This window comes from Sminthopsis crassicaudata, chromosome 3 (assembly GCF_048593235.1).
Source record: "Sminthopsis crassicaudata isolate SCR6 chromosome 3, ASM4859323v1, whole genome shotgun sequence".
Taxonomy (NCBI): Eukaryota; Metazoa; Chordata; class Mammalia; order Dasyuromorphia; family Dasyuridae; genus Sminthopsis; species Sminthopsis crassicaudata.
In genome coordinates this window covers 195345859-195360779 of record NC_133619.1, presented here as the reverse complement: position 1 = coordinate 195360779, position 14921 = coordinate 195345859, and the positions used below count along the sequence as shown (strand labels likewise).

General features: G+C 33.2%; 1 protein-coding gene across 3 annotated transcripts in view; it reads right to left on the bottom strand.

Moving 5' to 3' along the window:
* CADM2 (cell adhesion molecule 2) overlaps window positions 1-14921 on the bottom strand; it is a 1499715-nt gene that overhangs the window by 190483 nt on the left and 1294311 nt on the right. For all 3 annotated transcript variants that reach the window (XM_074299789.1, XM_074299790.1, XM_074299791.1), the window contains one exon: window positions 3944-4114. In XM_074299789.1, the coding sequence (XP_074155890.1) occupies window positions 3944-4114 (171 nt within the window). The remainder of the gene's footprint in view (window positions 1-3943; window positions 4115-14921) is intronic.

The following is a 14921-nucleotide window of genomic DNA, read 5'->3' as shown; positions in this document are numbered from 1 at the left end:
TTAAGGCAGATCCTCCATATACCCCACTTCTGATTCATTTGTTGTCTTTAAATGATATGAATATAACTTTTTTTTTTTTTTTTTCTGAAACAATTGGGATAAAGTGACTTGCCCAAGGTCACACAGCAAGGAGTTGTTAAGTGTCTGAGACCAAATTTGAACTCAAATCCTCCTGACTTCAGGATCGGTGGTATGAAAAATACTTTTAAAGAAATATGTACCTGTAACAGTATTATCATTACATATTTTAGCAAAAATAAATTAAAATAAAATACCATCAGCACTAGAACTTCAGGTCATGAACTCTAAATAGAGTTTCTTATCCACCTCTTAATATAAGGATAATCTTACATTTCCATGCTTAACAGTTGTCTCTAACATTACCTCTTGACAGATTATTGCAATAGGTTCATCAAACTGCTTTTCTTGTCTCAAGGCTCTCATAGCCTTATTCTGCGACTAGAGGCAACTAGAAGGAGCATTTAGCCTGGAGTTCTTAAGATTTAAGTTCAAAACCAGACTCAGACATGTATAAACTGTGTTGTCTTGGGAAATCATTTAAACCCTTTTTGACTAAGTTTCATCATCTATAAAATAAGAATAATAATACCACCTTCTTCCCATGATTATTGTGCTAGTAAAATATGATATTTGCACAATGCTTTGAAAAATGTAAAGTTCTACCTTTATTCAGTTAGACAATCAATAAATATTAATGTGCCAAACACTATGCTAAGGGATGGGGATACAATGAGAAACAAAAGATAGTTCCTATCATTAAGAAGCTCACAAGTGAATAAGGTACCAGGGGGACAAAAAGCAAATAAATATGTACAGACAAGGTATACATATGATAAATTTAAAAAATATAACAAGACAGGAAGGTAGCAAGACAACAGAGGGGCTGGGAAAGAATTCCAATAGATGGATTTTAGTTGGGACTTATAGAAGTCAGGGAAGACACTAAGTGGCCTGAGGAGGTAGATGATTCCAGGCATGGAGGATAGGCAGAGAAAATATCCAGAACCAGGAAAAGGAGTTCCTTCCTCCTGAAACAGGAAGAAGGCCAGTGTCCCTGGATCAACTACATGTTGGGTAGTAAGAAAATGGAAAAATTAGGAGGGAAATAGATTATGAAGGGCTGTAAATACTGTGGTTGTTAAATTATTGCTGCCAGTGATTTTCTTTAAGTATACATCCGACCACATGATTTCCCTATCAATAAATTCCAGTGGCTTCCTATTATTTCTAGCATCAAATATTACTTATTTATATGGCTTTTAAAGTCTTTCACAACTTAGTTTTCACCCTATTAGAGGGGTTTATCAAATATTATCCTTCCTTCTACATTTATTGATCTAGCCAAGATGGGCTTTTCTTCATTCCTCCCTCATGACATTATCTCCCAAGAAGATTTGAAACGGTTGTTTCCCATGTATTTTATGCAAGGGGAACCTAAAAGGAATTTGGTAAAATTCTTTTGCCTATTTTTCTAGATAGTTTATATTGTATTGAAATTAATTATTCTTTAAATGTTTTGTAGAATTTACTTTTGAATCCATTTGGCTCTGACTTCCTCCTCACCTCAGATTCCAGGAATTTCTTTCTTCCAGAAACATTTCAAGCATCAACATCAACATGAATCTTTTCCTGAAGCCTCTGCTGCAGATCTCTCTTAGAATTTCCCTTTATTCAACTACTTTGCATTGTTTTTTTTTTTTTTTTAATTTATTCTATACATACCTATGAATGTTCATTTTTTTCTTTTCCAGTATAAGCTCTAGTAGGGACAGCTTCATTCACTCTATTCATATCTCCAGTACCTAGCATAGATTTGACACAATATAGGCACTTAAATAAGTGCCTATTGATTGATTTCTTGATTGATTTTTGTGATTCCCTGTGATGAGGTTCAAGAATGCATTATCGATATGAAGACAAGATACAAATGAAAGGGTCTGGGACGAATTCACAATGGTATTCTCTTTATCAAAAGGAACCTTTATTTATAAGAAAAGATCACACTCAAAATCCAAAGGAATTTTTGGGAATGAGCTATTTTTATAGACAGATGGAAGTGGGAGAAACCAAGAAAGAGTTGGGGAGAAAAAGGACATTTGAAGGAATTAGAGAGGAGATGGGGAGATTCTTTAGTAACATCTATTTGATGAATAAGCACTTTATTTTTAGAAAATGGTAAACTAAAAAGGCAATTATACAGCTAAGGAAAACCATAGTTATGTGTCTTAGCTTCTTGTTAGAAATCTGTAGAAACAAATTCTCTTGATTTCCTTTCATTTTTAGGTTGAAATTTGGAATGTAATGCAATCAGTTAACATTAATTTTCTTATTGGCAAGATTGCCTACCTATAAGGCAAGAAAGTTCAAGTGAAGGAATTCTGCTGCCCTTCATTCAGTATAACATATGAAATTGTTGAGGGAGGAGAGACACCCAAACAATGACACAGTGATGGGGTCCCCAGGCCAGTGTCACAGGTTTTTGAGATTTTTGGCAAAAAATGGGTTTATTTACACTGAGAAGCCACTCAGTGGGCCAGTTTCTGATTAGGAATTAGCAAAGATTTGGATACACAGCTTTGATTTTTATTTAGCCTTCTATAGCCCAGGGCTAGGGAGTGATAGCCAGATGAATTAAAGGACTAATCAATAATGGATGGTAATTATGCTCAAGGCCAACATCTCCAAATGAATTGTATTTGGGGATTATTGTGGGAGTTTTCTCTCTGGGAATCAAGTAGGAGGGTGGGGATGCTCCCAAGGTTGGGAGGGGTTGAGATTTAGGGTTTTTCAACCCAAGTCCAAAGACCCAAAAAGATCTAGGGGACACAGTTCCTATTACCTCATAATCATATACTAGTCATTTTAAAGAACTACTTAAGCAAATGACAAAGTGAGAAATCATGAAGCTGAAATAACTAAAAAAAAGTAACTAAAATGCTATGATTTATTATTAGGAACTTACCTTTAGTTAACAAAGTATTATTACATAGTTACATTGTACTATTCAGAGACTAAATAATGAAATGCCATAGGAAACAATTTAATAGATTTATTTCTGTTGCTAAGATCATGTAAGAATACAAGGCTAGCCACAACTGACCAATTTAAACTTTGGTCATGAAATCTGTCAATCTGACAATAAATAAATGTTCTAAGGAGGCCTTTGTCTGGAGTGGATAAATACTGCATTACATAGATGATTCAGATTCAAGCAAAAGACAACATAGATGTAGAGATCAAATCTCAAATAGGACTTTAGATGTACATAAAGTATAAAATACACATAAGGAAATAAGTTTTGCATTTGACTTTTCAAAATGTAAAGCACTTTCAAACTTTTTTCACTATGATAAAAACAAGGTAATATCTTTAGGGAATTATAAAAACAACCTAAGATTGTATAATGGTAACCTTAAAAGCCTATGGAAGGGTTTAGAATATAATTTGAAATTTAGAATTCCCAATCTCTAGTTCTTTTCTTACTTTATCTTTGCTATTTATTTTATTATATACTGAAGTAGTTAAGTTCTTTTTAATTTTAATTTTTTTAAATGAAAGCATACATTTACTATGGGCATTAAACCATCTTTGGGTTCAGTTGTCAGTACTTTGGTGAGGCCTGCTAATATTTTCAATTGGCTTTTCACAAAAAAAACTACATATTTTTTCCTGATAACAAAAATTTTGAAAACTACAGTCTTTTAACCTTACAAAGACTTTAAAAAAAACAAAACAAAACTTTTCTTTATTGTCAATAATGAGATTTAAATAAGAATTCCTTCTCCCTGAATACCATTAACACAAAAAAGTTTTCATTTAATTGTTCTTAGTTCTGTTATAAAATGAAAAACTTAGATTTGATTTAAAAGGTAAAAGAAAAGATTTAGTACACAAGTTTATGAGGAAAAAAATGTTTACTTACAGTGTATTTCTAGGACCTGCATTGCTACCTGAGGTGTGGAGTTTAGAGATTCATGGTCTACTCTGCAAATTACTTTTACACCATCATCATTTCGATCCACTCGGAAATCAAGTGTACTGCTGACAGTGAATGTCTTGCGATTTGCATCTTCTTCTTTTAAGTATTTGACATCTGAAAGCAAAACATACCATTTATAACATTGTGACATTTTATTTCAAAGTATTAACAGATCACATTAAATTGAACAATTTTATGAAATGTACTTTCCCCTGTATAGGTTTTTAAAAGACCAATTGTTTTCTGGTTTAACATTCAATCCATTTCAGACTGAAAAAAAAAAAATACAACCATTTACTAAAATGGATTCAAATAGAGCAATTTTAAAATGAAATAAAGGGAAAGATTAACCGCATAACATTGTCTTTCCCACATTCTCCAAATAATCTTGATTACCAATAGATATAAGATTGCTCTGCAGATCATTTGGAAAATGTAGGCTTTCTTCTTTCTTTCCTTGGAATTAGCAGTTTCACTAAAGGGAAATGCTTTCTTATTCTAATCACAATAATACAGTGTGGGGTGGGAGAGATTATTCTTATCTATCCCTTTGTTGGAGAAGGTTTTATAAAGCATAAAAGAAAGCAAAAAAAAAAAAAAATTGAACTGTGATTTAAATATGAACAACATGAAGTGAGCTAAAGTATTTTTGGAGAATGTGCAAGATAAGGGAGTTGACATCTTAGGCCTACAAAGGGGGGGTGTAGGATAACCTGAGTATTTTGAATATTCAAAGGTGTCCAATTAGTGAACTCTGCTTTCAGATAAAATGTTATTCAATTGTTGAAGAATTCACCAATGAATATGGTATGAATAGGGATATATAAATTTGTATTGATCCTCATGGGTCTTAAGACCCACATAAGAGGCAATGTTAGATTAAAAAAAAAAAAAAGAAAAAAAAAAAGAATTATTCCATTAACTATTTGGAATAATTGCTCCTTACTCATTATGCAATGAAAGATACAACTAAGAGTTAATTGTTTCTTTGTATAAATTTTTAAAAATAATTTTTTCTTTCTTTTGGTAATTTCTTACTGTAGAAGTAGCTTATAAATTTTTGGGAATTTTAATAAAAAAAGCTGAGGCTAAAGCATTCATTATAAAATACCTCAAATAAATTTGAAAAGTACATCTAATTTATTTTCATTCTCTATATCCCTCTATCATTCTTCTTACTCCTTTCCCTTTGCATATTTTAAAAATAAAATGTATGAAATATTTTGTTTAAACCTGTATTATGTATCTTTTAAAATAAATGCCATAATAGGACAGTACCATTAATTTAGCTATAGGGCTAGGGCAAATTACAATTGAAAGATACATTTCTTTTTCTAGGTTACTTTTAAAGAGATATTGGATATGTATTATTCTGCACATAGCTATTTATATGGCTCATTGATTTTTGTTTATTTCAGCAAAAGAACAACCTTGTCATATTGATTTGTCATAGTAAGGATCTTTAAAATAAATTTTAGCAGCGGAATAGATGAGGACATATCTTCTTTCAAATCATATGTGTACATTTGTGTGTTCATAATCATACATTAGATTTTTTTTTTTTTTGCTTAAATAAGGGTTCCATTATAAAATAGGCATTATATCTCTTCAGTTGCTTCTATTAAAATAGTATATCAATGAGATAAAGGAGAAAAGAACTTCTGAAAGAATACAGAACCCTAGATCTAGTTTCTATTAGAGTTCTGCTTTTTAGTTTTGAATATACTACACATAGTTTAGGATTTTTCCCCCATTCACTTGTTAAACACCTGTCAGCATAAAATCTCTACTTCTGTGGCCTAATTCAATTCCTTATATTTTAAGCGTTCACAAGTTAAATTCTTTGCTACTATAACAATAAAAATACAAAGTTCTGATTACTGTTAAGAGTAAAACCATTGAAAATTGATTCAATTCTTTACTAAAATCAAAATCTCATTTCTTCTTAATTTCCTAATTTGCCAAAAACTTGCGAAAAAACTGAGAAAATGTAAGAGCTCATCTATTTTCCTTTTATTAGTAAACTTATTCTTTTTCTGGAGTTAGAAACACACAAAAGAAAAAAATACTAGTCCTAGTAAAACACTTAACTTCCTCCTTCATCTCTTTGTTCTTTTCAATCATTTCTCTTTTTGGTCTTTCTATTTCATCCAGGTAGGAAGTTAAAGAGCTGATTTCAGAGTTTCATACTCAACAACACAAGAGTTTTGAACTTCTTCATATCCAACTTGGACTGATTTTCTCCTGCTTAGATAACTTGGTGATTCTTGCTTCCTGAGAGTCAACATTTTAATATTGGAGTTAATATGGATACCCAATTGATTTGGTCCATTGCAACTCTGTCCAAAGAGATCTAATAGTTTCAGTATCTCTAGGTAGAAAGGATTATAATACACCACAAACCCTGACCAGGAGGTTATATTTTCAAGAATTATATAAGAAACTTATGGAAATTTATTCTCATTGTTCATTTTTACCAAATGCTGTATTTATGTGAAATTGAAATCAACACATCTTTTTTCTTACATCTTTGCTTTAAGAATGTAGCATTTAGCTTAAGTTTAACTAAGCACATATAATCTGTTATAAACTGTTTAATAAAAGAACCATAACAGGGTGATTAAAAAGTAAAATAAAATACTACAATTACTTTATTGGAAAGAAAAATTGAAATACTATTTAGCTTTTAAATTATTTTTTAAAATAATTTCATTCAATATCATTATTAATAACTGGTCAGAAAATGTATACATAACAAAAAAGGAAGAATAATATTTGGTTCTAGGGTTCAGGATATTATTTTCACAAAAGATTGACACTGCTAAAGAAAACTTTAGGTCTGGCCAAAATTCTTCAATTTCTTCTTAGTCATTGCCTATATAAAATGCACAATTAAAATGCATCTCTTTTGCTCACAGGGAACTAATACACTTTTATGTTATCATATTATACAATATTAATTTATTATTTCTTTAGTAGACACAGAAAGGAATTGATACCCAGGACAAAAGCATTTTAATGAGGAGAATAGGTGAGGGAGCTAAGAGAGTCTGGGTGATATGTTTGTATCTAAATGGAGCAAATCCTTTTTGATAATGCCTGTAATGATAATTCCAGGAAGGTGGTTAAAAAAAGGGGAATGGGGGTAAAGCAAACAACAAACAACACTTAATTGATAATATTGTTTGGACATAGTCCCTTATGATTATAAGTAGTTTTTTGGGAAAGATTTTTGAAAAAGGAAAGAATTATTCAAGTGTATACAATGTAAGGAATAGTATGAAAGAAAATTAAGAGATAGAAAGGAGGGAATAACATATCCCTGAGAAAATTAATTTCACTTGACTCTAAAAAAGGCAGTGAAAATAGAGTATCTGAGGATCACAACTAAGTCACAAAAACTCTGAAAGATGAAGTCACAACAGCTAGTAAATGGTATAACAGATACTCAAACTCAGGTCTTCTGAATCCAAGTCCCCATATCCTCTTTACTATATCCTATGATGAAAGCCTACTGTTTTATTCTGTTCCATGGGCATAGGGTATACTTTTGAATCCTATCAGTAATTTTGCAAACATTATATATACAAGATTGACAGGGTATTAAAAAGCTTCTAAATGAATATGAATATAAAATTGATGTTGAAGAAACTTATTTTTGTGTATATATACATATGTACACTCATATGTGTTAATTTTCCCATTCAATAAATTCAAGTTTAATAGAATGTACAATATTAATGATTCTTAAATACTAATTTTTTTAAAGAAAAAAAAAGTTCAGTTTTCTCATACACATTTATATAAACTCCCAGCTGCACCCCAATACTTTTCCTTTAAAAGATAATATGTAACATTGCTACATTGTGGGTGGAGTTGTAAACAAAGCAAACCATTCTGGAGAGCAATCTGGAATTATGCCCAAAAAGTTATCAAACTGTACATACCCTTTGATCCAGCAGTGGCTTATATCCCAAAGAAATACTAAAGAAGGGAAAGGGATCTGTATGTGCCAAATTGTTTGTGGCAGCCTTTTTTGTAGTGTTTAGAAACTGGAAAGCAAATGAATGCCCATCAATTGGAGAATGGTTGGGTAAATTGTGTTATATGAATGTTATGGAATATTAATTATTGTTCTGTAAGAAATGACCAGCAGGATGAATATAGAAAGGCTTGGAAAGACTTACATGAACTGATGCTGAGTGAAATGAGCAGAACCAGGAGATCACATTTTAACATCAATACTGTATGAGGATATATTCTGATGGAAGTGGATATCTTCCACAAAGAGAAGATCTAATTCAGTTCCAATTTATCAATGTGGACAGAAGTAGCAATACCCAGAGAAGGAACACTGAGAAATGAATGTAAACTGTTTACATTTTTGTTTTTCTTCCCAGGTTATTTTTACCTTCTGAATCCAATTCTTCATGTGAAACAAGAGAACTGTTCAGTTCTGCACACATATATTGTATCTAGATACACTATAATATATTTAACATGTATAAGACTGCTTGCCATCTAGGGGAGGGGGTGGAGGGAGGTAAGGGAAAAGTCAGAACAGAAGTGAGTTCAAGGGATAACGTAAAAAACTACCCAGGTATATGTTCTGTCAATAAAAAGCTTTATAAAAAAAAATTTTTTAAAAGATAATGTGTGCATATCTCTCTATCTCTATTTACTTCTATCTATTTATCTATCTACACAGACACACACACATACACACACACACATACACACATACACACACACATATACATTATTCGATTTCAAATTCTCTCCCTCCATCTAGTACCTCCCCTACCTATTTGAGAAGACAAGCAATATGCTATTCATTACACATATGAAATCTTGCATTGCATGCTTTACAGTAAGGTGAAAAATTTTTTATACAAAAAATAATTGAAGCTCTATAATATCTTCTGAAGCAACACATTAGACTTATGAGTAATTCCAAAAATTGGACATTTTTTTTCCCATCTCAAGACTTAACATGCCTCTTAACTCTATCCAATATTCCTACCTCTGTCCTCTATGCTCTTGTGCCATATAAAACACATCTAATTCCTCTTCAACATGGCAATCCATCAAATACTTGAAGGCAGCCATTATATCCCAGTCCTGCCTTCTCCAAAATAAATATCTATAGAGTCTTCAATTCAAATCAATAGATCTAATTTTCCTTAAATTTATTTTAAACTAACATTTTTTTTTATCTTCTACTATGTCAGAGAGTAGGGAAAACTTTGTAAGAAATATACATATTCAAATAAAATAAATTTCCACATTGTGGAAATTTCCTTTGAAAAATGAAAGAATTAACCAGGTTTATGAAATGTAAGGAATTGTATGAAAGAAAATAAAGAAGTAGAAAGGAGGAAACAACATATCACAGAGAAGATTTATTTCACTTGTCTCTAAAAAAGCTAGTGAAAATAAATGGTTAAAAAGGTATTTCTTATTTCCACATATTTAGTTAATAATCTTTGTATCAGAAGATAGATATCATTATTCATAACTGGTCTCTTAGAATCATCATTATCCATTACATAATTAAAATACATCAGTATATAATTAAAATATTCAACTAATCCTTTCATGACATGATTTTGAGGCTTTTAACTATTACAACTACCAGTTTATAAATTCTCTCTAAGTTATCAGTGTTCTTACTGAAACATGAAACCAAATTGAAAATGAAACTGTAGGTGTGATCTGACCAAGGAAGAGTATGATGGATCTTGGTAAGTTCTTGGTCACTATGTTTTTCTTAACATACTCAAAGATTACATTAATTTTATTTTTAAATTGTTTATTTGGTGAAGGAGGCTACAACAAAAGTAGTTTTAAAATGATAGATTTGTATTCAAATTGGAATTTTGATTCTACTACTTGTTTATCTACATGATACTGAGAATGCACACAACTTCTCTCAACCTGAAATCTAATTTTCTATCTAATTATCAAATTGATTTTCTTAAACTAAGTGTAGGTCATTAAATTTATTTCAGTTGGATCTCATTTTATATTTGGACCAAAGCATCCTGAATTTGTGAAACAATTTGCTATGTATCCTTCCAATTTTGTCATCAAATATTTTGAAATGTATATGATCCATGTCTTTATCTAAGTCCTTGATTAAAATGTTATAAACACCATTGAGTTTTGTAGATTCTACTATCTTCTATATTTTATGAAAATTTGAACATTTGCTTTTTATAGACAATCATCCTATATCTAATATTCCTATAATTAGGAAGGAGTAGGTGACTTTAGCCATCTAAATTAATTAAGCCTATTCTGAAATCATCTTTCTTTGTAGAAACAAAGAGGTGATAGAATAAAATCAGAAAAAAAAAAAAAAAACTTTTCAATTAAGTAGATCCATCAAAGTGTCTATTTTCCTTGGAAGTTTATAGCATCAGCATAGGCAAAACTTGTCAACTTACTTTTAAACTGTCATTGGCCCAGTTGCAATATTCGAGGAACAGGATATATTTGTAAATGAATTATCTGAAAAAAACCTACATTATTCTTCAATTCCAGTTTTTGCCACTATTAGGTAAAATTAGGTAATGCACAGAGCCGTGAGTTAGAAAAATCTGAATTTAAATTTGATCTCAGGGTATTTCCCAGAATCACTTAATCTCTGTCTTCTTCAGTTGTTTTTTTTTTTTTTTTTCAACTATAAAGCAAGGATAATAATAGCACCTACCTCACAAGGTTATGATGAAGAACAAAAGAGAATAATTGTTAAGCACTTAGCGTAATACCTGACACATACTACATTCTATGTAAATTACAGCTAATATTATTTTATTTTACTACTTACAACCAACCTTAAGGGGAACATTTCAGCTGAAAAAAAAATTAAAGCTCTAATTTGGAACTATGCCCAAAAAGTTTTCAAACTGTGCATACCCTTTGACCCAGCATTGCTGTTATTGAGATTATATCCCAAAGAAATACTAAAGAGCAGAAAGGGACCTGTATGTGCCAAAATGTTTGTGGCAGCTCTTTTTGTTGGAGCTAGAAACTGGAAGTTGAATGGATGTCCATCAATTGGAGAATGGTTGGGTAAATTGTGGTATATGAAGGTTATGGAATATTATTGCTCTGTAAGAAATGACCAGCAGGAGGAATACAGAGAGGCTTGGAGAGACTTAAATCAACTGTTGCTGAGTGAAATGAGCAGAACCAGAAGATCACTATACACTTCAACAACAATACTGTATGAGGATGTATTCTGATGGAAGTGGAAATCGTCAACATAAAGAAGATCCAACTCACTTCCAGTTGATCAATGATGGACAGAAATAACTACACCAAGAGAAGGAACACTGGGAAGTGAATTTAAATTGTTAGCAATACTGTCTATCTACCCAGGTTACTTATACCTTCGGAAGCTAATAATTAATGTGCAACAAGAAAATGGTATTTGCACACATATATTGTATCTAGATTATATTGTAACACATGTAAAATGTATGGGATTGAGGGGCGGAGCCAAGATGGCGGAGAAGATACACGCTACTGTGTAAGCTCCTTTCTTCCCTCACAACCAACTAGATTTAATCAGCCTCAGAAATAGCGTTGGACTGATAGAATCCACAAGGACTGGAAGCACGACTCCCAGGGGAGGAAGAAGAGAGGCCAGCGCAGATGGTGGGGTAGTGGCACACTGCGCCGGTAGCGCTAGGGAGGGCTCTGGGATCAGAGAATCGACTGAGATAAAAGAATCTGGCACAGGCTGTTAGCTCTTCTCTGCTTATAAAACAGCAGTTCAGAAGAGAAATATAAGCCACTATAAAATTTAAAACTAGATTGGATCTTCCTGGATCCCAGGGGTGACTCAGCAGATCTCGGCACCGGGGGCGTGGCTGACATAGGCAATCCAGGCTCTCACCTCTGGGTAGTTAAGAGATTGAAGAGTGGGCGGGGTGGTAACTCATAGTGCCTGGCTCGGCTGGCTGGAGGCTGTGGAACGGAGGTCCCAGAGAAGCGGAACCTTTGAACTAGGGACCGCGGTTTCTGGCAGACACTTCCAGTTTGAGCACAGGGGCTTTTCATGTCACCTGCTGCAGACATCCACGCCCCACCAGGACGCATAGGCTAGGCTTTGAGCCGCCTTTACTGTTCAGTCTCAACCTCAGGGAAGCCGCTAAAACACAGCACCCTCAGAGCATAGCAGTGCTGGTCACCTCTGGGGCACTTCCAGGGAGGGGGTGGGGAACTCTCTCCCAGAGCTCTCTCTTAGCTCAGGCGCAGGGGCCGCTGCATCCATCCCGTCTGGGAGGAAGCTGGTAAAGAAATAAATAAATAATTTCCTACCCCAGGGACAGACCCCAAAAGATTTTTTAAGTATGAGCAAGAAGCCCAAAAAAAACATAGATTCCTTCTACACAGAGAAAGAGCAGGTATCCAACCCCGAGGAAGTTAACAGCAGAGAGTCAGCAGATAACAACCTAAAGGGGAACGATTCCTGCCCCCCATCACATAACTCTCTCCTTCAAGAGACTATTAAAAAGTTAAGAAAGTTTGAAGAAAAATTGGGGAAGGAAAGAGAAGCTATGAAATTGGAGTTGGAAAAAATAAAGAATTCACAGGAGATGCAGGGAAACAAATTTAGTGAATTAGAAAAGGTAAAAAAATCACAGGAAAGTAGGATTTCTGAATTGGAGAAGATAAAAAAGTCTCAAGAAAATAGGATTTCTGAATTGGAGAAGATAAAAAAAGTCCCAAGAAAATAGAAAAAGAAAATAATTCTCAAAAAAAAAAAATTAGGGAAATGGAAAAAAATTCAATAGAGCAAAATAACTCATTTAAAAATGAAATTGGGCATTTACAAAAAGAACTAAAAACTGTGAAAGAAGAAAATAACTCCTTAAAAGTCAGGATGGAACAAATAGAAATGAATGATTCACAGAGAACCCAAGAATCAGTCAAACAAAACAAAAAAAAAAAAAAAAAAAAATAGAAGCTGGAGAACAACGTCCAATACTTACTGGGAAAATCTATAGACCTGGAAAATAGATCTAGGAGAGATAATCTGCCGATCATTGGACTTCCCGAAAACTATGACCAAAAAAAGAGCCTAGATTCTATTTTACAGGAAATTATCAAAGAGAACTGTCTAGAGATAATAGAAACAGAGGGGAAAGTAGATGTTGAAAGAATTCATCGAACTCCTTCTGAAATAGACCCTAAAAAAAGAACACCACGGAATATTGTGGCTAAGCTGCAGTATTACCACACAAAGGAGAAAATCCTGCAAGCAGTTAGAAAAAAACAATTTAAATACCAAGGTGCCACAATAAGGGTCACACAAGATCTGGCTGCCTCCACATTAAAAGATAGAAGGGCCTGGAACCTGATATTCCGAAAGGCAAAAGATCAAGGATTGCAACCAAGAATAAACTACCCAGCTAAGTTTAGCATCTTTTTCCATGGAAGAAGATGGTCATTCAATGAAATAGAGGAATTCCATATGTTTCTAAGAAAAAAACCAGACTTAAACAAAAAATTTGATCTATATCCACAAGACTGAAGAGAAACAGAAAAAGGTACACAGAACCCTTGAGAACTATATCTCTGTTGTGGGTATATAGAAAGTACGCATGGATAATTTGATTTTACTGATATAAAAGAAAAAAAAAAGGAGGGGGTGTAGTAAAGGGAAGGGGGTAGTATCAGAAAAAGGGGAAGGGAGTGATAAAAAGAGGGAAACTACATCCCAGGAAGAGGCATAGAAAATACACCATATTTGAGGGAATTTAGAGAGGGGGAGAATCATTGTGTAAATCTTACTCTCATCAGAAGAGGCTCAAAGAGTAAATAATTGTCATATTTGTTTTTTAGAGAATTCTCTCTCACCTCATTAAAAGGGGGGGAGAGGAAAAGGGAAAAGGAAAAGGAGAATAAGGGAAGGGACGTGGAGGGAGGGGGGAGGGATACTAAAAAAAAAAAGGGAGGGCTGCGCATCACAAGTGTGGTCTATAAATTGAATATTGGGGAAGGGGTTCAGGGGGGTCAAGGGAAAAAGCATAATCTGGGGATAATATGATGGCAGGAAATACAGAATTAGTAATTTTAACTATAAATGTGAATGGGATGAACGCTCCCATCAAACGGAGACAGATAGCAGACTGGATCAAAAATCAGAACCCTACAATATGTTGTTTACAGGAAACACACTTAAAGCAGGGAGATACATATAGAGTAAAGGTAAAAGGTTGGAGCAGAATCTATTATGCTTCAGGTAAAGCCAAAAAAGCAGGGGTAACTATCCTTATCTCAGATCAAGCAAAAGCAGAAGTTGATCTAATTAAAAGAGATAAGGAAGGAAACTATATCCTGCTGAAAGATAGCATAAATAATGAAGCCATATCGATACTAAACATATATGCACCAAGTGGTATAGCATCTAACTTTCTAAAGGAAAAGTTAAGAGAGTTGCAAGAAGAAATAGACAGTAAAACTATAATAGTGGGAGATCTCAACCTTGCACTCTCAGATTTAGACAAATCAAACCACAAAACAAACAAGGAAGAAATTTAAAAAGTAAATAGAACATTAGAAAAACTAGGTATGATAGACCTTTGGAGAAAACTGAATGGCAATAGAAAGGAATATACTTTCTTCTCAGCAGTTCATGGATCCTATACAAAAATTGACCATATATTAGGACAAAATTAAATGTAGGAAGGCAGAAATAATAAATGCCTTCTTCTAAGACCACAATGTAATAAAAGCTACATTCAGTAAAAAGTTAGGGATAAATAGACCAAAAAGTAATTGGAAACTGAATAATCTCATCTTAAAGAATGACTGGGTGAAAGAGCAAATTATAGAAATAATTAATAATTTCACCCAAGATAATGACAATGATGAGACATCATACCAAAATCTGTGGGATGCAGCT